The sequence below is a fragment of the Opisthorchis viverrini genome (assembly GCF_000715545.1).
Source record: "Opisthorchis viverrini unplaced genomic scaffold opera_v5_2, whole genome shotgun sequence".
Classification (NCBI taxonomy): Eukaryota; Metazoa; Platyhelminthes; class Trematoda; order Opisthorchiida; family Opisthorchiidae; genus Opisthorchis; species Opisthorchis viverrini.
This window is the reverse complement of record NW_008751658.1, coordinates 314,158-340,007: the sequence shown is the minus strand read 5'-3', so window position 1 is coordinate 340,007 and position 25,850 is coordinate 314,158. Positions and strand designations below refer to the sequence as shown.

Here is a 25,850-nt window from a genome sequence, read left to right as displayed (position 1 = left end):
TCGCATCAAAGAAGGTGTTTTCTGAAAGTTTTAAACTTCAAACACGTGCCATTGAAAAACAACGGATTCGATCCGGAAGAACAGAACATGAGATCAGTTTAATCAAGGTTGAAAACTGGATTTTGAAACACAGTTCTATTTTCTCCTAAAATCCTACACGCCTGAGTTAAGGCATATTCTATCTTTGACCGTTGTTGGGATTTGTGAAACCAGTCGAAGTGTGTGACCACTATCGGACATTGACGTTGTCCAGATTAGCTGCACCGAGATCTTCGATACGTGCAGATCTGAGTCAGAAAAGGTTAATGTTCGTTTACAATCCCTTCAGTTCAGATTATTAAACGGGGAAAGTGAAACACGGTCCCGAGATTGATTCAAAAAGGAAAAGATGTGCACTCCGTCATTGTTGACGAATGAGGAAGTGTCGGTGTAGAACATGGCACCGCTTGTGACGGGGGTCAGCGAAATATACTCACTTGCAAACCAATTTCGTTTTACAGGAGACTCACTTAGAACCAAGCTGAATCTCTCGTCGAAGAGTTTTCAACAACCCTATGAATAGTGTGCTACGTCTATAAATGTATCGCGATAGCACGAATGTCGTGCCAACTGAAACATGGGATGGCCTGGTGCGGCACATTCAGCTGCTTAAAAACGTCATAAACGAGAGATTCAGCTGGTTCCATGTGAATCTATCGAAAAGCAGTTTGCTTTCAAATGAATTTATTTCGCTAATTTCGTGCAATACGGATTCAAGTAGAACAGTAGGTTGACGGAACCTCGGGGACTGTGCCTACCTGATGAGCCTCAAGAAAGGCGAAACCGGTCGTGGGCTGTCGAAGAATTTTCGGCGATTTTACAAGTAGGGACAGAGGATCATTCTTTATCTACAAACAAGGCCGACATTGAGAAAGGGTTCCGAAGCATCGGGAGTTCCCTCTTTCCTATAGTGGCTGCTACTACCCAACCTAGTGTAAGAAACTTCAGTGGTTCATAACTCGATGTCTCCGGCTTAGGTTGCCGCTTTGCACCGCACTGTTCTTTTCTGATTGCTTCTATTCCCGTTTGTTGTGTCGGATTTTACTGGCAGGGTTCCATTTGTTGCTACTGTTAACACAATTTGCGAGTTTTGTAATACATTGTTCTTAATTCTATTGAATTGATCCCTTTTGCAAATGATCAACCCAAGTATTCTGTACGTTCCGGAGTGTTAAGCCCGAAACGGTGCTACAAGTGACTTTCTGTGACCATAGCTGCGCAGACGACGCTGAATAATGGATGGCATTGGCCAGACATGTTTACCTCCAGGGTGAGTGTTAGGAGTGGTGTGCGCAAGCTTTTGCATCGGGTTGGAAATTACGGGACGCTAGTCGGGCTCTTTCTGATCATTCTTGTCTTGTTCCCAATACACACAGCGTTTAAGTGCGGTTCAGAGCAAACCGCGTGTGCTTCGGGGTCCATCGGCGTAATTCGATGTGACAGGCCAATCCGGAAACGGTAGTCAGTCCACAATATAACCAGAGGGTGATTGTTGAAACACTGCAACACGATCACCCCCCGTAAAGGACACTCGCGACAGGGATCAATCTAAACTATCCATCCAACTACCCTCCAAACGGGTAGCTAGCTTTTGTTGTGCTAAAAGTCGCATTTGTCTTGAGGGACCGTGAGTGAGCCGGTGATTCTAGAAAAGTGGATGCTGTAGAGGGTGTGGTAACTTGATATTCATTCGTTGTATGGGAGGCAAGTTTTGCGGCAAATTTTCAAATTTTCAGCAATTTGCTCCCAACCATCAGGTGAACTGATGCCGTTTAGTTATTCCAGACGGGATTGAATAGTTCATGTGACGTCAGGAAGTCTGATCATCAAAATGGATACTGAATAGCTCGCACCACGTTTTCATTGACTGGATCATTTGGCTTAACAAAGGAAGCCACACGAAAAACCCGACCACGAAGACGGTTACATGTTCCTTATGCCAGAGACACGCGCGCCCGATCCGATGACAGAGTAAATGCTTATTTGCTATGGAAGGACACACCAGAAGAGACTAATCGAGTGGTTGAGGATTACGCCACTTTACTCCAACAATCGAAACGGTGAAATTAGTTCATCTATACAACCGATCATACCACCACAGATTACTGAGTCTACTGTGAACGAAATACAGTAGATCCGGTCTCTTCGGACATAACTTGACGATATTCTGTGAAATATGTTTGCGCAAAGACACTTTATTTCACCCGATGCTGTCAATATCAGTGGGTCTGTGTTTATTCGATCGGTCAACAACCAGTGTGAAGTACTCCGAGGCGATGGACTGTTGTTGTCCAACGAGTAATGGGGGCTCCGTCGTTTGCCAGTATGCTCTACGTGAATGTCTATGGAGTGCGGTCAGCTATCCTTGACCTATATGCGTCAGTTTTTACCGCCAACTCAAAGAAAACCAAAACGAGGGTTGGAATTCAGTGTCACACAATCGATCGCTTCTAAATCTTTGTTTCGACTGTAGCACCCTTTCTGTGCCTAGCTGCCATGCCACCCGAAGAAAGCATGAGAGCTGGGATACTGCCAGGTTGCCCAAGCCTAGACGGGAAGTCGAGAGGCAGAGGTCATGTTCGAACCACGGGCCTTCCGGTCAGTAAATTCGTGCTCTAACCACTTGGACCATCTCGCCCACCGAACGCTTCTACCAAAACGTGGATCATGGGACTATCAAACACATTTGTTACCGTGTGACGCACTGTACTACAGGTTCTGTAAAAACAAGCTGAACTCGATCCCAGCTCCTTGAATCACAAATTAAGCGGTTTGTGCAGGCTTTTTTGTTACTCAAATGGGGAACTGAAAAGATGGGTATGGCGACTGCATGCTATTCGACCAGATGCAAGACGGGAACTAGTGGACCAAGTGGGAACACTGTCAATTCACAACCGGAAGAAAAACGGTGATTGGCAGGCAATGGACGGGGGCAAAACCGAAAATGGACTTACACCGGCCTCAGCTATTCGGTTGACAATTGACTCCAGCGTATCATCCAACTGACAAGTGGCTACACCTTGGAATTTCTGAAAACAAGGCAATACAGAAAGTGGTGATGTGTATGTGAATGGAACGAATGATGCATCATCCACGTCCTTTACGTGCACGGCAGAACTGGTCATTAGAGCAATGAGATGGAAAACTTGCAGTCGAACGCATTTCAGGTATACAGATTTAAAATAGGTAGTATTCGGGACCAACGAATCACCTAACCCGATTGGTCAGTTGTTGTGGATGGCTAGAGATCAAGGCAATGAGTCTTATCCCACGACTGAGATTGATTGAGGTTCTCAAAACTCGACCTGAGCGTAGGTACTCCAAGACTAGGCAATATGGACTACCCAGAGTCCGTAGCTACAATGATTATTTTCCTTGTCGTATGTAAAGCAACATCAATGGGTGAACAGCTAAGTGAAGACCTTCTACTTTGTCCAAAACATTTCAAATTCTAATGTGATTTACAAATTAGGGGAACTAGTTGTATAAAGATTAAGTGTAGATCGCGAAAGCGGTCTTAATGACTGTCGGAACAGATATAGAACGGCACCAGGCGGGAATCGGAGTGTTTCAGGTCGAGCGGAGACAACTACTAAAAAACACGATCTTGCGAGAAGGATATGATGTGCAGTGGTGGTGGTAACACTCATTGGAAAGGTCAGACGGTAGAAGAACAACGATCTTGGACAAGGAGTAATAAGCCGTGATGTTTCGCAATATGGACTTGTCTGATTGTCAAGAATCAGAAAACAAAATATGCTTTTTGCCTTTGCATGCACACCGATTAGATGTGTGGGCCAAAAAACTGTTTCGACTGACCAGGAAAACCAAACCAATCTAAGGAGATTCACATGGGCATACACACTGTGGTGATTTTGCAGTTGGCGATGGGGCAGACGCATTGCAAATTGATCTACACACACACACATCAAACGTGGAGTAACCAGTATGTGCAAGAAACCGAGACATTGGTGTCTGTGCTAAGGTAGCTTACCACAGAAGCTTGATGAATCAGCCAACAAACGGAATAAAAATAAACAAAAGTGACTGAAATCTAGTGGATTTTGTATTGTTATANCCGAGACATTGGTGTCTGTGCTAAGGTAGCTTACCACAGAAGCTTGATGAATCAGCCAACAAACGGAATAAAAATAAACAAAAGTGACTGAAATCTAGTGGATTTTGTAGGGAAAGAGAACAATTTCGCATGGCTGATGTGTGTAGATCAGATAGCTTAAGACGCTGTAACTGGAACAAAATTTGCGAAAAACGCGCGCACATCGACAGAAACATTTGCATTGTGACAGCGTTCAAACATCTCATGGAAATGTCTTGAGACTGAAACTTCTAAGGGAAAGTACGGTTCTTTGGTTTATGGTAAATAGTAAGAATGGAATCAGACCAATGAACCGTACACATAGGGGGGTTTTCAAACCTCTTCGATAGTTTAACGGATGGAAAAGTGAGTCTAACGAGAGCCAAATGGAAAATAGGACCTCAGACGATGCACATACTTCAGGTGGCGACGTACTCACACATGCATCATTCGAAACAAAAGCTGGAAAACACAAAAAATTAACTAGTGAAACAATTAGAGTTGATCTTTATCTTTTCCATATAGTTAAATGAAGCTACCAGTTCGAATAATGAGAACTGAGCGTCAAAGGGGTTTCATGTTTCATCTGGAAGAAGGATAGACAACAGATCACAGGGCACCGACCAATCACATTACGAGTGAGTTTAATTTCAAGTGTGAAATCCTCAAACCTAGACTCAAAGTATCTGCTTTAATCCGTGTGGGACTATGACATTCAAGATGTTTACGATCCCATCCTGGAAGTTCTGGAAAACTCATGAACAAGTATCGAACCCGTTCATAGAAAGCCTAAAAGGTAACGTGATCAATCGGTCCTGTACCTCATCTCTTTAATCGAGGTTTTCAGACGACAGCTTCTCTTCACTGGTATCTCCGACACATGGTGAGATTTCGCTATGTAGAGGTGTGCAATGATGGGATCCGAAAACGCTGTCATGATCTGCCACGCCTATCTTAACTCCTTCAATGACGATGTCTGCAACGATTTGGACATCCTTATGAGCGATGCCGAAATGACTGAACAAATTTCGGGGCCCTACAACCTATTGTCGTCTCCGAGGGCAACTGAAAACATGGTAGAGAACGACATGAAGCAGCTGTGTCTATGCGGTCTACGGAGTCATTACCGAATCGTGATTTTCGCACATTTGGCATAAATCCGGGATATTTCTAGAGCCTCCAGAAACAGTCGTCTGGAGGTAGGTGAGGTCGGTGTCTCTCGACGTACTTCATCACGGTGTATAGAAGACTAGCCAGATTTACACTCTCATCTGAGGGGTAATTAGGTCTGACGGACTCAGCTATGGTACCAGAGAGTAGCAGGTTGTGATTAAGAGTCCCCATGGTCAAGCAAAAGTGGTACAACAATGAAGGCAGTATTTCAACAAGGTACAAGTGAACTGATCACATCTTTAAAGTCAGTGTTAAAGAGCAGCACGTAAAGCACTGGAGACCAAAAAATGCGGTTCTTCTCTCGTTCCGAAAGAAGAATACCCTTGAAACTGGAAACCATGTTTCGTGATCTTTATTCCCATCGAATCGGGACTTTCCCCACCACTGATCGGATTAACTAGGGTTAATCTGTTTCTCACACTTCTATTCAGTCATGATGCTGACGTCAAAACAGAAGAAAAGCTCCAAGGGACTGAGAATCTGGGGAGCATGATGTCTGGAAAAGACAAATGAAATTCGGCAATGCACACGAAATTCTTTGGTTGTACAAGCTATGTTGAGAGAACGGTCTCCCAGAAAACCCCATTTTTTCATATCCAGTAGAATCACCAGGGTGGAGGAACATAGTCTATCGACCAGGCTACGCAACCGTTCAAGCTGTGAAAAACGAAGGTGACATACGTACAATCAAGCCTGGAGCGATGTTTGTTAACACAGGTCATATGTAGCTTCGGAAGAAAATCGCTGAAGCCGAGGATTTGCTCAAAACAAATGTGAGGATGCGATTCGTTGTGTATTCGGTCCACCGAATTCAAAGAGGGCATTGAATACTCGGTCAGTGGTCTTTTCGGCATAGCAGATACAAACATGGTGGATACCTGATCTTGATTCGAAATCGTCAGAACATAGCAAAACTAAGATGATTGGGCTGTGTAGTATGAATATTCAACAGTTGGCTACCCAAAAGCGGCGTTTTTCGTAGTGCTGCCTGAAATTTCATTTCGGACAGGCAAGGTGAAAAGAAAGCGTCTACTACTAAGTACAGTGCTACGAAATCTTCACACCTTCTTGGATGTAGTCCAGGCGAATTCACTTGCGCACAGCTGGAAACTGCACAAGATGTGGTATGAAACTGATCCCAGTGGCGAACATACTGAATATCAGGTCCTCATAGTGCGGGGGATAAATACACCGTTGAAAGTGTCGTCCTCTACTGATCGATGAATGATTAAGAAATTCGCTGAAAACAGACACAAGAACGGTATATACTTGTGTTTAACTGTCACGTAACGACGCAGTATGGAATGGAAAGGACCGGAAAAGCCCGTGTCCTTTGCGAAAACTAAAAACCAAGGTGCCCACACCGTCGACAGTCAAACAAAAAAGCACCGAAGCATTACGGTGATACATAAGATGCTTTCAGCGGCCTGGAACCAGCGTCGCTGACGAACCTTGATCAACAAAAACTCGATCCATAAAAACAGATAAACTTTGACTAAGCTTGGAATTGATAAGTCGATGCGAGCGGTTGTGATCCGGGTCCAGAATGAATTCTAATCACGAAGAAGGAGAGTCACGGCTTTGCCATATGACAGCCTGTTTCCAACGAATTTTTGTCAGCAAGGGTTTCGAACGAAAAACAATGCTTTTTTGGTAGACTATGATTTGGCATACATCTTAGCCTGAAAAGTGTCAGTTGCTGCAACGCCGATCCTGATTCTCTACGAGGTTTTGGCAACCCTGTGAGGAGTGTATTACGTGTATACACGTGTCGCGATATCTCGAATATCGCACCAACTGAAACACAAGGTGGCCTGGTGTAGCACATTCAGTTGCTTGAAAACAACATCATAAAACAATATCACATCATAAACGAGAGATTCAGCTAGGTTCCAGGTGAGTCTCCAGCGACACCAGATTTGTTTGCAAATGACTGTATTTCGCTCGGGGAAGGAAACCAAATTTGTTTACAAATGACTGTATTACGCTCATTTAGTGCAAGTTGGGTTCAAATAGAACATAGGTTTGACGGAAACACGGAGACTGCGCCTACCTGATGAGTCTCAAGAAGGGCGAAACCGGTAGTGGAATGTCGGAGAATTTTCAGCAATCTCATGAGTAGTATATTACGTCTATGCATGTATCGCGATATCTCGAATATCGTACCCACTGAAACACAAGGCGGCCTGGTGTAGCACATCCAGTTTCTTCAAAACATCATATACGAGAGATTCTGCTAGGTTCCAGGTGAGTCTCCAGCAAAACCAAATTTGTTTGTAATTGAGTGTATTTCGCCAATCCTTACGCCGTGTACATTGATTTCACCTCCCATAAATCGCCGTCAAGATACAAAATAAAGCGTTTCCAAGGAATACAGAAGGATTGAAAAATCTGAAGCAAGACTTTGAAGGAATCACTTTCGATATTCCAGTTAGAGTAAGTTGCACAAACTGAAACTGGCTATTTTAAACCTTGTATTTGCGGTCACTTGAGGTGCATTACATGACTGAAAGGAAACGGATGACAGACCCGCAAACACCAATAATTCCGGGGAAAAAATCATAAGGTCTTACAAGTGTCAAGGTCATTTCTCCTCTTTCACATTTGCTGCCAGAGAATTTGACGTCATACGAAGAATAATGAACAAGCGCTTTTTACATCATCAAAATCTTTGTTCATGCGTCTAAATATCGCGTCCACGAATGCAGAATTTAGACTCGGACCAATTGGTCAAGGTTAACTGTCCTTGACGAACGTCTCACGTAATGGACAAGTCTTGAAATTCCATACAGATATGAACGTCCGTTGAATGAAAAACAGCTGTTTGGTTAGGACAGAAAGCCATTAAAACTGAGCTACTTTGTGGAATATTCGTCTTCCGCCCAAATTTTGTTTGCTGGGTTTGTCTCACTGAGCAGACGCACTAACGTGGGGTACAACACAACACAAGTACGCAAGACGGTATGGATTTATTTTAATTAAACCAGTGTGTTTCGGAAAGAATGTGAACCACCAGCCAATCGATCGATTTTTGCCTAATCAATATCTGAGCAGATGCATGCGACCGCCTGGTGAACATACATGGACTCGTGTAGAAATCTACGGTAGAAATCTGCTGATCAATGCACGACCAATCGATAAAACGATTTGGTTGTTTTCCGTTCCAGCAACGGAAGAACCACAACATATGGTTGATAACTGCCTTCCAGGTTTTAACAGGTGACTGATAGCAGGTTGAGTGAACCCGTTTCTGGTCTGACGGATACTTGAGAGTTGCGACGACTTGAAAGATGAGTGATTAAATGTTCACACACACAAATATGGACAGAAAGTTCGGTTTCTTTCTTTAGAAACATTACTATTTATTACGAATATGAGTGCCCCCCATATTAGAGCGAATTTTCCATCCCTACATGAATTACGGTTTGGAGTCATGGGTCGGTCGTCACTATTGGTCCAAAGACAGTATAGTGGCTGGAATACTTGTATGTGATCTGGGGACAACAAACACTGGAAAGGTGTGATCAACCCCTTGAAAGATAGAGAGACAGAGAGCTGATACTTTCATTCACTGAAATCAGTCTATTGCTAAATGGAACGAGGAGATCCACAGCAAGTCAATCAATCGATCTACCTGTCAGCTAGCACAATGGTTCCAGCCGCTACAATTTTGATTACCGGAAAATGGGAGAGTGTGACAGTTTGAGCAAACTGGAACTTGATCGGTAGTTCTTTTTAACGTCACCAGGTGTGAAACGAACGACGCTTTTTCTGACATCCGACCAGTTGAAACATTCGAAGTAGTGAGGGCTAACTTTGACATGGCACAACGGATCTGGATAATTTATGGCCGGTGATGGTATGATCACTCAAATATCAACATTTCACGGTGGTTGGAGAGGGTAACTAATAGCTGTGTCACGTGCGTTAACGCAACCTTCACCGTATCTATGTGTTTTAAACAGCTACTAGGGTATGCAATGAAATACATGGAAGAGTCAATTTAAGCCTGGCTGTGATCGCCAACTCCAGTAACCTGTCTCAAAACGGCCGAAAGCGTGTTGTACCATCCAAAGGAAACCTAATACAAGCAAAAGACGATAAAATTATCGCAAATATTTATTACAATATCATAGTGAAAGTAATAGTCATGAGTAGCTCGATAAACATCGGTAAGTATGAATACCTCGAGGGTCACTACAGCCTGTGTTCCAGTTTTGTAACTTTACATCTGCATCCTAAATAGGAAATGTCCCTGCGAGTATCTCAAAATGAACTATGGCCGATTTAGCCACGAAATGTCTTCTATTGTGAGAAAACCGACTTACAAACGATGACTAGCAAGCCATGATTGGGGCAACTGGATATATCAATAGTGGTGTATCTTTTTAGGGGGTACATCAAAAGTTCCGGGATTTAAAATATGTTTCTCCTTTGGTTATCGGTTATTTGCACTCTTGTTTTAACAAGAATGCAGCATAGGAAAATCCGCGCAGTCGAAATTTTGTTTCCTAAGAGAGAGTTTCCGTTTGTGGAGTGGACTGCTGTTCGGAGATCTGGGCCGTCGTTTCCGGAAAAAGCGGGATGTATCATCCATTACGCTGACGACTGAAATTCCTCACGTTTATTCTGTCCCCATTTGTAACCCCGGCCCCAATTTTTGTGTTTAGTGTGTGCATATGAACTGACGTTTGTTTGTCCTTACCACTTCACCCCTTTGGCCTTGAGGTCATCCGGCAATTTGTAGCCGACTTTGTGCACGTGTGACTGTCTCACGTGACAGCCTGTTTGCTCCTTTAGTTTGTGCTTTTGTAGTCCAAGTGGACCATTTGTTTTGGACGAGGGTCGAGGGTCGTATAATTTGTGAATTTGTCTTACTCTAACAGTACCGTATAGAAACCCAGCTCCGACTTTGTTTTGCCTTCCCGGAGGTTCTGGTATTACGTGTCACTCGAAGATACCGTTCGCCCGGAATATTTCACATTCCTTAGAAAGTAAGTGATAGCTCTGTTAGGGGGCGTCACTGAGCACGTGAGTGTTCATGGGGAGAAGGCAGTCAGTATCGCAACCGAGTTTGTCAGTTGAGAGTTCTGGAGTACGCATTTCCTGAATGAAAGTAAGAGTCGCACCTAGTACCGGATAGTGTAGAATTAATCTAGACCTAAGAATAGGCAGTTAGTTCCGTCTGAAAGACGCAAGGGAGTGGCGTGGATACTCTTATTGGTATCCTGCCTTTCCTAGCTAAACAGCTGTTCACTTAAAACGGAATTGTTATCTCTTGGCTCGCGGCGCATCCAAGGTAGCCAGCTACATTATGCGCGTTACTTTTCAGAAGATTAACGGAAAACCGATACTACGATAGAGCGATAAAGTTGTTGGAAAAGGAAAAGAGGGCACGCAAACGATTTTTCATGCCAGTCCAACACCGGAGCTGAGAACCCATCTACTCAAGAGCAACGGGAAAGTGTTAAAATCATGTGTTACTTAATCTGAACCGCCCGAAGCATGTATTAACACAGTAATCCTCAGAGGAGGAGGCATTTAGACTTCAGGAGAGATAAGGGATGTACTGTGAAGGGCTGGGGAATTTCAGCTGCGTACAAGAAAATTAGTACCGCAACACTCTATATCGAATTCAATCCGACTAGCATCCGTCATCCATTTCACTGGCGCGTTCCCACCCGTCATGGGGTCGCAATGGTCAATAGCGACGGAAAACGAGTCGATCATATACTGCATGAGTATTCATTTTGTAGAGTAAAGCAAGGCTGTTCATACTGTTAACCCTGTAGTCGCCTGGGACGTTTCTGATCAGCAACCAGAAATGACCTGCGGCTTTTTGTTTACTCAGTTCACTTTTGGTCGCCTCACAGTTCAGCAATCATCATCATCATCATCATCATCGACAGCATGACATCAGTGTTCAACACCGATGCTTCACTGCAGTCAGTCTGTTTTGGTACACAGACGGTTATCAGCAAGTTGTTTTTGCGGTACCAGTGTACTAGGAGTTACCCCATACGTGACAACGGGGATTCGGGATAAAATGGTGAGTTGAAGCCATTTCGGTTTGGTTAAAGTAGTGTTGTGTACATGCATTCGTCAGATACAATCGGTATAACTTTTGTGACTTAATAAGGAACTTTGGGCGAACAACGGATGACACCAGGAATCATATAAGCATGGGATTGTGGAGGAAGGAATTGATCTGAAATTTACTATCTACGATTTAAGACGAGACTGACTCATGTAGTTCGACCATGAGTGAGTATCTGCTCTGGTTACTCTCCTCTTGTTACTCTTGGCTAGAGAGGCTCAGTGATTCGCCAGGGTCCAGAACTTCAGTTCGCGGAAGAATAATTATCTTGAGCAAGAACCCTAAATAATGATACGAGGGAAAGGCAGCGTCCTGATTATTGGAAGGGTAATCTCACCAACTCAACCACCCTATGCCATTCTTCACATGCGGGTTGCCGCTCAATTGCCAATCAATTCAATCAATTTACCAGTGGATTAAAATCTAAGAATTGCAAGCGCTTGGGTGACCACCGCAATCGAACAGCAGTTCAAAATAGTATGACCAATCCTCTTTGCCAAGCCTGTCATAACGCCATTACTTAACACGTTTGAGTAAGAAAGTTGGAATACGTTTACCTGTGAGCGCAGTTAGTCGATTAACACGGAGAAAGAACCGGTGACAGGACGGAATGTGTGCGTAGTAACTCAAAGGCAAATTTTGGACTGAATGCCACAGACACATATTCCAGGAGATGAAGCCAGACAGCGAGTATCTAGATGCCGGTTCAGTGTCTTAGTGGTGCACTGATAACAAGAAGGGTAAGGAAAGAGTTGCTTCAGAACGAACCAGAAAGCCTCGAAGCAGCATCACACCCCAAAAACGGTCAGTCTATGTAATCTATCGTTCTACCCAATATAGCTAGGGTGCGCGTCAAAGTGTCCTGTTCAACGTCTGATACGCCATCAACATTCATAGGCGCCCATCAATAGAAAGCAGCAATTGTGTTAGGATTCAGCCTAACGTTTTTGAAAAACGGCTAAAGAAACCAAGCAGAAATTTGTGTTGACATGAATTGCCGTTACATAGACGGGGCGGACTTATAGTACATGTGTACACCCAAATCACAAGGAGGTACAGCCCACTGGAAAAATGGGGTGGATATAATGCTGTCCAATAAAACCTGGTGTGGATGATTGAACGACGAGTTTAAGGTGACAACAGCTAGTTGATTGATCGCTTATTCAGGACATAGGGGAAAAAGTAAATAATGAATGAATAATCGTTTAGCTGCAACATCCTTCCGTTGCCATGCCACCCAAAGAAAGCACGAGGGCTGAGATACTGCCAAGTTGCCTAGACAGGAACAGTAGAGGTGCAGAGATCGGGTTCGAACGATGGATCTTCCGGTCAGTAAATTCGTACTCTAACTACTGAGCCATCTCGGGCACTATGGAAACAAGGGCCACCCGGGGGATCTCTCCACAGGATATGGATACTGAATCCGGTGCACTAGAAGTCAACTACAGGCTTTTTCACAGAGTAAAGCGAATATTGTACAGTTGTACGATTAAGAACATCAAAAATCGGGTTAGTCAGTTGGTTTCCAGCTGAATCACCTGTGAAAACCAAATTGGCATGCAGGTGAGTGTATAAGTCGAAAAGCGAATGTTGTTTATAACACCTTTCGGTCAACCAAACTACTCTAGGTTACACAAAATTAGGCCAGTAGTGCACACGTCAGACATACCACAACCTACCCCAAGAAGCGTACGAGAAACCAGTGTGCCACTGGAAGTTGCGAAATGCAATAGGGTACAGGGCTATTAAGGACCACTTGAGAGAAATAAAAACCGGCGAAAAACGCACTGCAGCGCAAACGGAAACAGTGGCTACTTATGCAGCGGAATAGCAAACACAGGTATGCATAAGTCGACAAACAGAAATAACCCTGTGTGTAATTGGGTAAACACCCGAGAGCATGGAGAGCATTTTGGTGGATGAAAAAGCTCCGAAGTGGTAAAACTGCGCAGCTGGAACTAATTACAATGAACAACAGTCAAACAAAGATTTAAACTTACACCGCGACGATAGTTGAGCGCATCATAGACGGTGATATCTAAATTCTGATAGGTTCGTGTTGCCGCCAAATTCTGAAAATGAGCAGAACAAACAGGGGTAAAACATGACATCCAGGATGAATTTAATAGTCGATTGGTCACAGCTGTTGGATTGGATCGATACACATCCAACAATCTGCTTCATGACTCCGGGGGTAGTAGATATGTTGGTCTACTACTGTTGGAGAAGGTAGAGTAAACACAGACAATCAGATCGTACAACAAACAGACGAGTTTGAATTCGATCAAATCAACTGCCCTGCACAGATCGATAAAGTCGTTCTCAGCATAGAACAAAACACTAAAGAAATCCATCTAAAGCAAAGGCTGTCAGATCAGTGGTAGAACAAAAGTTTTCGAGGCGGAAGGACCGAAAATAAAGTGTGGATGGGTGGGTACATGTTAGCTTAACATGAAACAGATTTTCACATCAGTCTGGAATTAGCAAGACCATTGAAACAGAGAACGAAAAAGACCTGTTGCTCAAAGAGGGGGTGAACCGATAAGGCAGCTTCTTATATATTTTGGTCAAATAAGCAAAAACGTCCATGTTTGCGGTCCGAACGATTTGTGTTGATTATACCGCACCCATAATCAGGTTGGCAAAGGTATACTAAACTACATAGGATAAGTCACTTCGTCTAACATACCGAGTTATACCCTTCAGAGAGATGAGAAAAAATGACGAGAAACCCGAGAGCTGCCAATGCGACATGCGTTGGTACAGAGGTCCTAGAAAACACGGCTTATCGCAGATGTTGCTGGTGTCATTGTTTTGCATGAACATTTAGAGGTTTGAACAATTGGAAATGGTCGCCGTTGAACAGGGCAAAAGTTTCTTGTCTCCTGTGCACGACAATTTATTTGCGAGTAGAGTAAGGTGGGTGTAGAGAAGTAAACCGCAGTACCTAACAGTGGTTCTCATCGATAATGATAGGAGGAAACACTTCATAAGGTATGCCCTTAGTCCATTCCAAGAAAATTCGACGGAATTTGCGATGGGGACCACTCATAGCTCTGTGGTTCAGTTGAAACACCCTTTCGGTGCCTAGCTGCCATGCCATCCAAAGGAAGCATGAGAGCTGGAATACTGCCAGGTTGCCCAAGCCTAGACAGAGGAAGTCGAGAGGCAGAGGTCGGGCTCTAACCACGGACCTTTCGGTCAGTAAATTCGCGCTCTTACCACTGAGCCATCCCACCCGCTCAGCTTCGTACATCTTTATCATATTATGCACAGCTACCAAAACCAAATTAGGGATCATGGAGTTCTTATAGGTTCTTGTTTACGAAAGTAAGGCAGTGCTCGACAAGGTGTACTTGGAAAGGCCGTTTATAGTTCACAGGTGGCAAGAACCGAAATTTGAACACGTATTTGTGCATTGGTATAACAAGCTTTTTACAAAGGAATGGGTTGGTAATTGATCAGGTGGCCGTCGATCTGTTCTCTGAGTTTTGGCAACTGATTTGCGAGGGTTTCATCATCATTCGAGGAGACATCCTCAGTACAGCCTCCTTGAATGGTGACGAAACATTTACAAACAAATTTCCAAGCTCGGAGAGCAGATCAGGAGCCACGTGATCAATTACCATTTGATCCACCCTAGCTACCAACATTTCAACAAATTTTCAAGGGAATTAATGAGTGTATCATCGGAGGCAGACGACATTCGAATACAATGTCAGTTGATAAAGTCAGTTTTCAACAGTTCCGGGTGACACAGCAACAAACTTGACTGTCGAAATAGCATCTGCATGACACGTAACCCTTTGATAAAGACGCAGCAGCCGGATTTTCAGAAATATGTTGCATTTCATGACAGATTCGAAAACTCAACCATATGGTGCTCATTTGCGCTAGGAGGCAATCAATGAGGATTACTTGGCAGATAATGCGTTATCGATAAGCGTTGATGGTTACTGGTAACAATATCAGTAACCAGTCAACATATCCCGAGTGTTCACTCCCTAATGGGGTGCATTTGGCTTCTGCAGTTGAAATTCTGTTTACTTCTGGGTGGCTCACGCTTAGAGGGACTACATTACCGCATTTAACCCACACCTACAGCTACTACAAAATTGTGGTGCGCCATTTCTGAGAGTAACTAAAATGAGTATCAAACAGCAAGAATAGCAAGCCTGAATAGAGCACGACGGTTCGCTGGTGAGACAAACAGATCACAGCTGTAATCTTGAATAATCGCCCATCGATTAGACTGGTGAATGGCAACACAGGACCCCCACCTCCAGGTTCAACAGCGCTCACATAGGGGATTTTAAGGACACAACTAACTGGAGGGAACTGAAAACCCAGCAGCACCAATGCCTTAAGGAATCCGTGAGGAGTTCTAAACGCATCGTTATAGGTTGGGTTTCGATTTAAAGTGCAGGAAAAAAGACTGATAAGGCACAACAACAGGCACACTGTTGTGTTCAAATACATCGAAAAAGGATGTCAAACCGAACTGCTCTGTTCCTATCGCAGACCTAGACAAGGGAAATCGCAAACTGATTCCTTAAATTTTTCAAGATAGTGCTACTTGGTTTGGGAGTTACGTGAGACGAATGCTCGATGAGGCGAGTTTGAGCATGAACCCCAAAAGATTTTGGAATCTGGACAGATCGACCATCAAGTGCTTTTGAAATCGGTCGAAAAAATTTTTCCAGTCTGCTTTTTATGTGGTGACATCAGCGTTTTGGCAAACAATAGCACAGCGGAACGGGGTGTTCTGCTCATGCTATTTATATGCGAGTGCAAAGAGACAAGAACAAAAACTTCATATAGCTGGGACTAATGTAATCCTTATCGAGTCGACCGATGAGGATATTGAAACAATGTGTGCGATTCCCACCAGAAGGTTGGACTTTCAGCACACACGGCAACGATGCGCGACGCAAGGCCCCAGAGTAGGGGAAGTGCTCAGAGAAGCAACAGAGCAGGTTTCACGAGATATCCAATGTTCGATGAGCTGGATGAAAACATTCTACCATCGCAGCTTCGCTTGGCGAAAAGTCACGTGGAACAGCACCACCTCGGCCATTTGTCCGAGCTGTCCAATGGCAGAGTTCACTGCCAGTACGGTTACCAAGTACACGACACGGCGTTTGCTCGTGCCGGTAAGTGAGCGCTCGAGATGGCAGTCTATTTTCGGAGCCAAAAGCCTTGCACAAACGAACACAGGGGCAAGTGTTCCTTTCAGGGGAAACCGATGTCGCCCGGTGTTAGTTCGTCCGCTGCATGGGTACTCATTAGCAGCGCGAAGAATGAAGTGACGGAAATGAATTCCTGTGGTAACTTGCGGGTTTGTTTGGATCGGCATCCATATTTAGACCGTTCCTATCACATTAAGCTGTGTTTTGACTTAATTCTTATCCCACTCTGGGGCGATTATTCTGGAAGTAAACACATAACCCTAGCTTTACTCTCATTTGAGCTGACTAGTGTCACACCTTTGGCATTGTTGGGCTTTGGACGCCATTCATTTGACACGAGAAGCAAGCGTACAATCACGGTCTAACAAGAGCGAGAATCGAGGATAACTACGCCAAGACAGGATGAAGATTGTACAAATGATACTGACAAAATACGGGTTGGTTTCCACTGTGTTATCGGGATAGTTTACAATACACTAGTGATAGAGGGAGATGGCCAAGTTAATCGAAAAAACCGGACTATATACGTAGGCAAAAAATGACAGGAAACTTGTGACCGTCCTACTAGAAATAGCAACCGTGTTGAAAGCAGTTAAAAACTCTCCAAGTTGCTTGATATTGCACCATGCTTCCGCTGACAGTTCGGTCAGTGCCAGAGAACCCACTTTTCAAAAACACGTGATAAGGAATGCACTGAATATAGTACAAAGCGTTTCATATGTACGTACCCGTAAACCAACAACCAATGGGAAGTACCAAAACGTGCACGTTCAATGATATGTTGGTAAGATTTCTCATCCAAATTTGAAGCGAAACAGATCCATTTCAGCAGGTTTAAAGTTAACATGGCGGTAGGTATCACCAAGAGAAGTATACGGTAGAATCAGCCTACCAACGACACAATATTCGGAAAAAAACAGCCCACACATTGCACTTCAGCAGAAGAATATGGTAGCCAAAACAATAACTTGGGAAAAGCAATGAGGGATGATCAAACTGTCGCCCACTAAGACGTGGCACTCATGTGAAGTCTCACAGATATTCGAATCAGACGTTCGGAAGATAGTGGACTTCACCTTATGGACTGTCACAGCGACTTATTCACCGTATTTTAAACTAATTCAGTGCATTATTTCAGGTGTTGAGTATGAAATTCTGTTGTAAGTCGCAAGTCAGTTATGCTAGAGCTCACAGTGTACAGCTGCAGAACATTATTTAGGTGGCTCACAAGCGGGAGTTCAAGGGATTGTCAGACAAATATTTGGGACCATTTGGATACTTCTGTGCCCGTATACTGGTGCTTGATCACGCGGGAAAACTGCACTCTTGCCCAAAATGTCTCAATTTCGTTTATCTGAGGGCCGCGCAGTTGGTGTAACTCGCCGACGTACAATCTATTCGCCATATTACACGTGGACAAATCTACAGTAAAACTTTGAATTTTCCTTCCAGGTTACCTCATGGGTTTTATTTTAGAAGATGCTCAACCGTCCTCGTTCCATAGATTGACTGAACCAAAACTTTAAATGAGTGGTCCCGCAGGTTCCGTAGGATTCCGCACCGTAAAACTATAAGACTGTTTCTATTGAAGCGCAGAGGATAACACATTACTCGTCTTCGCTCGTCCTCAACCTTTCAAGCCAATGATACTACCATCCGGACAGAGGAAGAGCAGACGCTTCACCAGATTATCATGCAAGGATTGAGTTGATAAGTTAACACGGTTTGTGAATGAGAATTATTGTCACTGCGGACAGAGGATGTTAGAAAGTTCATTGTTCGAACACCGATGTTGCCGGAGAACCGCCTCATTCTTAGGTGAAAGTAGGACCAGAAACGCGGAAATATGCCGAGCGGTTTGTGGAGGAAGCAACACAGAAACGATGCGCGGCCTTGTCACGTATTTTATAGGCCAATCAATCGACCTGCGTGAGTAGGACACGATTTAGGAGATGTCATTTGGCAGCGATTTGCGGGGGTCACAACTATCAAAACCAGTGTTGAGAATTACCTTCCGTCGAGACGGGACGCATCAGCGGTCAGTGACAGTAATGCAATCATGTAACCAGTGATGTGCACCAATTCGAGATGTTGCATTCAGTTATTAGCTCCTTGAAAGGTCTCCCTACGATTACGAGAAGCACGTGATTACTCTCAGAGTGACCCTTTAAATGTGTCAGTCAGGACCACTGTACAAACTGTACAGGGTTTACAGCTGATGATCACCGCCTTTAGTCTCGCCAGAGCTAATGCAAAAGATTTGCCACCTACGTGCGTGTGACCAGCTGTCTTCAGAAGAAAATCAACATGAGAGTGACAGAAGACACCCTTTGTTTGAGTCCGAGAGGCGTCACGAAGTCCTGAAAACCACAAGAGTTAGCCACAATTTCTAAACTCAAAGTTTCTTCGGAGCCTCACCATGCGCAGTGCCCAAGCACAACCAACGTGCGCAGTGGGCCGTGTCAAGGAAGTATGCCGCAATGTCTCGAATATCAACCATTGTAAAGCACATTCAGTTGAAGCATATCACAAATGAGATTCCGTTGAGTTTCTCGTTAACATCAATGTAATTCGCAAACGAGTGCATGCCCCCGACTGCTCAAGTAGAACATAGGGCTGACAGAAACTCGGGGAGTACGCCTACCTGATAAGTAGTGAGTTATAATCGATACCAGGTAGGAACTTATCTAAATTTTGTAACAAAACAAAGAAGAATAAAATCTAAGCACAAGCTCTTCGTTCTCATTGTTCTAACAATTCCAACTTTTCGTATTGTTGTCTAGGATGACTTGGTAAGAGAAGTCCAATAACTATCACACTCGATACTAGTCAAAAACGTGTCAGGCAACGGTTGTCCTGGAAACTACTTCATTTCTTTGTCCATCACACAGTGTTACGGTACAGTTACGATTCTATGGGTAAACAAAAACGCCAGCAAAACTACTCGCAAGCCTTCGAGGGTGTGTTACGCAACCAATTCCCGAAGAAGTTCTCTTTTCCTAACACAGTTATTCCTAGCTAAGTAGAACAAACAGCACAGTACACACGAACGAACTTAGTTCAGGCCAGCTGATCGTCTTGAAATCTACTCAATTTCTTCATAAGCCCCACTATGACGTTCAATACCTATCTATTAGTGTATGGTAGTTTGCGCCGGATGAAATCAGGTTGGAATGTTGACATCTCAAAAACAGTGTCTTCCTAACTTTCTCATGATTTGGGTAATATGATCCACTGATTCAAATAAGGTCCGATCACGTAGCCAATGGCGCGTATGCCACAAAGCTGTTGTTGCCTTCGAAATGATGAAACGACACGAGGTAAACGAGTCTTTCGCGCTGACTGACTTGTCATCATTCATCGTATCAACCCGAACCAACGTAAGATGCTATACGATTTACAGCTGACAAACTTAATTGAGATAGACACGTGGTCCATGTGCTGGAATGACGACTCCCGTGTAGATAATTCCGGATTTATCTCCTACTGCAACAACGACCACAAGGCTGATGAACCCCAAGAAGGATGAAACCGGTCGTGGGCCGTCGAAGGGTTCTCAGCAACCTTGTATGTAGTTAGTTCCCTTTATGAAAATATACGGCTGCATTATTTCGTACATGAACCTAATCTGAAAGGGTCAGGCTGTTTGCCAAGGTTGTAACTTTAAGTAAACATGCAGGTAAGCGTTGTTCCAAGGTTTTATTTATCCGTCCACAAGTCGAGGATCAAGGTAAGGTTGGTTCCAATTATGACTTTCGCTAACGATTACCCGGAGAAAAAGGAAGCAGTGTGTGTGTGTGTGTCGGAGGCGATAACCAAAACACTTCGGACACGCCAAATCGTTACGATCGTTTTATCAGGCGTGCCAGAGGAGCGTTGAAGATGATTCTATCACGGAACCGTGTGTCGATTTTCGCATCCACTTCTGTGCCTTATCGCTGCTTACCCATCAGAAGAGATAGTAATTGCCAAATCTTGTAGGTAAATAACGCTGTGCAACCTTGAAAGTGGTGATCCCACGCCTCTTCCTCACCCACCTCTCAGCGATCTGCCTCCCTCTAGCTGTGACAATCACGTAAAGACCATGAAGACACCAAACACCGACCTTGAGAGGTTTTCTTGAGGTTCTTCTGCCCCACCTTCAAGAAACCCATCAAAACCCTACAATTCCCTTTCCCATTGTCTAATCAAATTCAGTATCACCCGACGCAGTGATCTTCAATTCCATCCAGTAGTGTATATGTTCTTTGGTTCATCAGTACCCAGCAGCATTCGCTGGTCGCCCATTGTCGATTTAGGCGTGAACCGGGCCCCCAAAAAGCTGCCTTTCTAATTCGATACACAAAATTCTCCCCATTCCAACCGCTAATTCTCTACGAATCATATACTAGTCCCCCTATGGAGTATTGCTTTCATGTTTGGGTTGAAGCCCGCTGTTGTCTTTTACTACTCAAACGGTTGTGCAACACCGCCTCCGCTTCTCTGACCGAGGACTTTCAGAACCTCTCTTAACACCAGTTTGGTGAAGTGAGTAACCCAAAAGATCAGTCAAAACCATCATGCTTCATCGCCCAGTTGTTGGCAATCTTGGTTAGAGACACTACAAGATGTGGCCACCAAACCGATGTCAGTGGTGTTCTCGTTGTCAGTTTCTATCCAGATTGCCTGAATGAGTGTCTGAAGGTGTAGACACCTCGGAATGATTGTAGTAAGCTAGCACTAAGTCCCTTCCCCATCCACTTTTATTCTTTTCTTCACAATAAGGCTTTGAAATAAATCATGGTTAAATGGCAGTGAACCGTCGGCGTAGAACACTCATGTCCTGCTATCGATGATGATGATGATGATGATGATGATGACGATCCATGGTTCGGTCGAGTCCACGCTGCACATGGCTGAACAGAATGGACCCTATAAAGTAGACAATCCTTTGACACCTGGACTAATCAGCAGAGTCTCCAGAGTGTGACTGTCTGCGCAGCAAGACCTCAAGTGCACCTCAGGATGATCCAGGCAATTTGAAATGGTTTGCCTTGTCGGGGAATCTGGTATAAAGATCATAAAACCGTCCGCACAAACGATGTCCGTGAGCGAAGGGAATAGTTGAAGAAAACTACTTTGACTTTAATTGGCGTGGTGAACATAGCGCGGACAGATATTCAACGGTATTAGTGGACGTAGAGTTACTTCAACGAGAGTACTTACAGGAGATGCCTAATCGCTAGACACTGTCATGGTTTTTTTTGATGGACCAAGTTAAAAATAGCCTGCTGGTTGAGAAAAAAACATCATTAACCGTTCCAGCACATCTCAGTGTATTGCCCAAAACAAGGGTGATGCTCACGCATCCAACTTTTCTGGTGATCAAATGACCTATGAAGGATAATCCCAGAGGGTAGTCTGCGAGCTGCAGAGACTAGTACAATGCCACAATGGTTTTCGCATACAGTTCTCGTACCTCTTCTGGGTAGCGAATTACCGTCGACGCAACCTGGTCATTCGGCAGTCCAGCTTCGTTTACGTGGTTAGCAATCATCCTCGACATCTTCCGGTATCAAAATAAACTCCCGATCGTGATGGTATCGAGCGTTTACTGAACCGAACCAAGTGGGTTGGAAAGAGGGGCTATTGACAGTACGGACTCAAGTAACCTTTCTCAGTCGTAATTCAAAAGTTCTTGATTACTACTAGACACACCATACATCGGCAGATCGGTCGTTCAACTTGGCAGAGTCTCAAGATATTTAACTTCAATACCAAAAAATCCATTTGATTTACTAATGATTTATTCAGCTTCATTCTCCTGGAAAGGAGACTAGAAGTGCAATGGCAGCTGGGGGCGACTTACAGATAAGGGAACTAGGAAGGTCTAGTTGAGTGGATTATGGGAAAGTCTGGGAACAAAGAACTGCATAGTCTGGTTTTCTAAACCGAAGTCGATAGCCTGTCATCTTCATCATCATTGTCAGCTGTAATAACCGTGTACTTGTCGTACAGTGGTTGTAGCTGCCACAGTTTCGTTTACCGATGATTCGAGGAGGTGGGGTAGGTAGCTGCGCATTGGAGGCGAGAGCTGATAGATTAGTGCATAAATACAGCACTATAGGTGGACTATTAAGTGGGGGGTTGGAAGGGAGCTATGCATTGAGAACGCGACTGAGCCATGTCTGACATGGCCCGTCTCGGGGTCCCTATCCAGGAAGACGGCAATGACCAACGCATCTGAGTTTGCTGGTAATGACTTTTACACTTCCCTGCCAAATCATTGTTTGACTGCCTCTGGCTCTCTTCCACCCTTCACGTGGTTATGTGAAAAGAACGCTTCGAGGAACTTGGTCGACTGGCACACGTAGCACGTGGCTAAACCAACGCAACCTATGCAGTTTAATCAGTTCATCTATCGAGGGTGAGTTATTTCTCCCGAATACCGTTCGACCAACTTCAGCATTGCTGATCCGGTGTTCCCACCAGATTCGGGCAATGCTCCAAAGACATCCATGGTCAAACACTGATTCATATAGTAATATGAAGCGCATCGCGGCATCGTTAACTCGACCCTTGACAGAGAAGCTGATGTCACGCCTACGCCACAGGTGACGCAGGTTCACAAAAGCTGCTTTAGCCTTCCCAATCCGGATAAAAATATCATCTTTCGCGAGACCACCGGGACTGATACAGCTGCCCAGGTAAACAAATTTGTCTACTACCTCAATCGATTCATCCGCAAGCATGAGGCTAGAGTTCGAGCCTACCCAGTATTGAAGTAGCACTTTACACTTTGCAGATGTGAAGCGCAAGCCGAAACGTGAGGTATAGCCTGAGGTGCGTTCGACTCAACAAGAGTCTGCAAGAAAAGGGAAGACGCTAACGGAGTCAACAGCCAAACCGTTTGGCTGTGGCGGATCATCTTGAAGACCCTGGTGTAGACGCCTTACTGCCCACAGTGCTGAGCACAGCAGAAGAGTTTGAAGCCACATCAGGCTCTTGACAAGACTTGGTTGTTTTGCTAACGTACTGGATGATAGACTGGCGGCTAAGGTCAATCATCGGCTCATCGGACCATGTGGCTTTTAGAGCCAATGCTCCATGTCAACCTTAGGCTCTTCATCATGCGGCGTTTTAGGGAGCTGCACGCGCAATCATAGTGTTTTGTTGCTGTTGTGGTTTTCCTGGCTCTAATCAGAGTTGCTAGTTGTGACGAGAGCAAGTGTTCATTGGGACCTCGGTCAGACGGTTTCAAAAGCTGCGATCATGGCCTGTTTCACCTGTCATCAGTCGTAATGCCCTTTACCATTGTTCCTGTCGAGTGCCGAGGGCTGTGAATAGATACGCGCGAACGCTGATTGTGGTAGCTCCAAAGCACTTGTCTAGTTTACTAGGGATAAATCTGCCTGGTAGACTCACAAATGCAGGAAAATTGTAGGTTATGTGGTTGATTGGTACCTGAGAGACGCTGTGCATAATCTCGAATATCACAAGCGGAGAAGAAACATGAAGGGCCGAGGTTGGTATCTATTCTACTGTGTGCCTTTGCGAGCGAATGCGCTGAACTCAACTTGCTGTTAGGTTGACGATAGGTACAAAGCTTGTAGGCGAGGACACTTGACAATAAGGAAACTATTGGCAGTGTTGACACTAACATTGTTTTGCACAGATGAAGAAAACAGATGAAGGAGTGAGATTCCAATACTAGCCTAGCCTTTAGCAAACAACCTGCGGTTCTCTAAACGTCATCGACGGCAGTGATTGACAGCCACACGTTTCCTTTGTTGGAAGCAATTCACGGTGTCCATAAATAGACAGATAGACTGCGACCATGCGCGTGAGTGGATCCGGTGAATCAGATCGGAACGCGTGTGCTCTTGAGAAACTGCCAATCACATAATATAATAGAACAGGAGAACTTACGAAGAAACCCTTTCTGTTCGATTTGGCTATTGATCGTGCAACCCAAGCGAAGATCAGTTCGCGCCTGTGTGTGTGCGTTGTGTGTGTGTGTGATATTCGCAGTCATGCTTGCTTGCATCGCTGTGTTCAGTATGTGGGATGTAACACGGTAAGTCACGTGGCATACGCACAATCAACTACCTACGTACATGTACGCACGTGCCCAGACGGTAGTGATATGGCAGCTGCCTGAAAGAATCTGACATAAGGGCACATCTGGTTTGTTGGTTGCCGTGGCTACGTTACTGAATACGGCATGCGTGATGAGGGCAGTTACACAAGCCATGCGATTTCACCACGCGCTGCGGAGAGCAATACCAATGCACAATGAACAACGGAGTTGGCCCGATTTGTCTGGCCACACACGCACCTAATTTTATCTCATCGACTATCTCCAACGATGTAGTGAAATTGGGAATACTCTCAGCTACCACGCAAATTACCTGTGAGTCGGGGGGCGGGCGTTTGAAATTAGCAGCACCTATTAAAATGACCCACAATAAAGGAGGAACTCCATTCCCTATTCATTCGAAAGAGCATTCTAGCTATTCGGATGTGCTTTAACGTCACAGTGGATTCCGCATCGAACGCGTTTTAAATGAGCTTTCGGGAGTCAGTCGGTAAGAATTATTTCCAATCGTCATGGCTGGGCAAAAACATCGCCCAACCTGGTATGTCACGCCCTGGACTGAGACCTACAAATTAACTGAATTCCAATTCCATCAAGAAAAAGGAGCCACAGTTGTTCATTGATGAGGAAGTTCGACCATCTCTTAGCTGGATCACCTTCTTATGAATATGAAAGGGTGTCTATTAGAATGCTTACGAAAAAAGTCTGTGTCCAGACACTGGGAATGCTAGAAAAAGTCCGAAAAGGTAGAATGCATTCATAACCAATTGCGAGGTAAACCGTTGCAACAAAAACAGGGCTTTGTCATCTATGTAGACAGTCTTCAGAGGTCCTGCATGACTTGAGCGCCACGAGCTTCATTTCTTTTCTTGACTCTTCCTCAAGCTTGGCAGAAAACCAGCTTAACATATTCGACATCCCACCTTTGGCAAGACTGTTTCTCTTCAGAGATCGTCTCTTCAGTAGATTCGATCATTGCATCCCAACCATGAATCTCAACTTTTACTGTGGAAGCAACCAGCTGTACTGATCACAGTGTCCTTCAAAGTTGACCCGAAAGAGAAGCCGCTCAGTGGAGAAAGGATACGGTTAGCTTACCCATCGTCCACCCAAATCGCCCAGTATATTGCGCCTACACGACAATCTGGGGAGAATTTGTTTCATCACGTGCTATCGGAC

General features: G+C 44.5%; 2 protein-coding genes across 2 annotated transcripts in view; one reads left to right on the top strand and one right to left on the bottom strand.

Moving 5' to 3' along the window:
- T265_12465 (hypothetical protein) overlaps positions 1 to 25,850 on the bottom strand; it is a gene marked incomplete at both ends in the record, with an annotated part of 53,315 nt that overhangs the window by 1,927 nt on the left and 25,538 nt on the right. The window contains 2 exons of the mRNA XM_009163989.1: positions 2,994 to 3,068; positions 13,406 to 13,477. Of these exons, the coding sequence (XP_009162253.1) occupies positions 2,994 to 3,068; positions 13,406 to 13,477 (147 nt within the window). The remainder of the gene's footprint in view (positions 1 to 2,993; positions 3,069 to 13,405; positions 13,478 to 25,850) is intronic.
- Positions 2,853 to 12,761, top strand: T265_00176 (hypothetical protein; the record flags this gene model as incomplete). The annotated part of the gene is made up of 4 exons (XM_009163884.1): positions 2,853 to 2,947; positions 6,990 to 7,117; positions 7,431 to 7,555; positions 12,615 to 12,761. The coding sequence occupies 4 exons, from the start codon at positions 2,853 to 2,855 to the stop codon at positions 12,759 to 12,761; spliced, it is 495 nt and encodes a 164-aa protein (XP_009162148.1).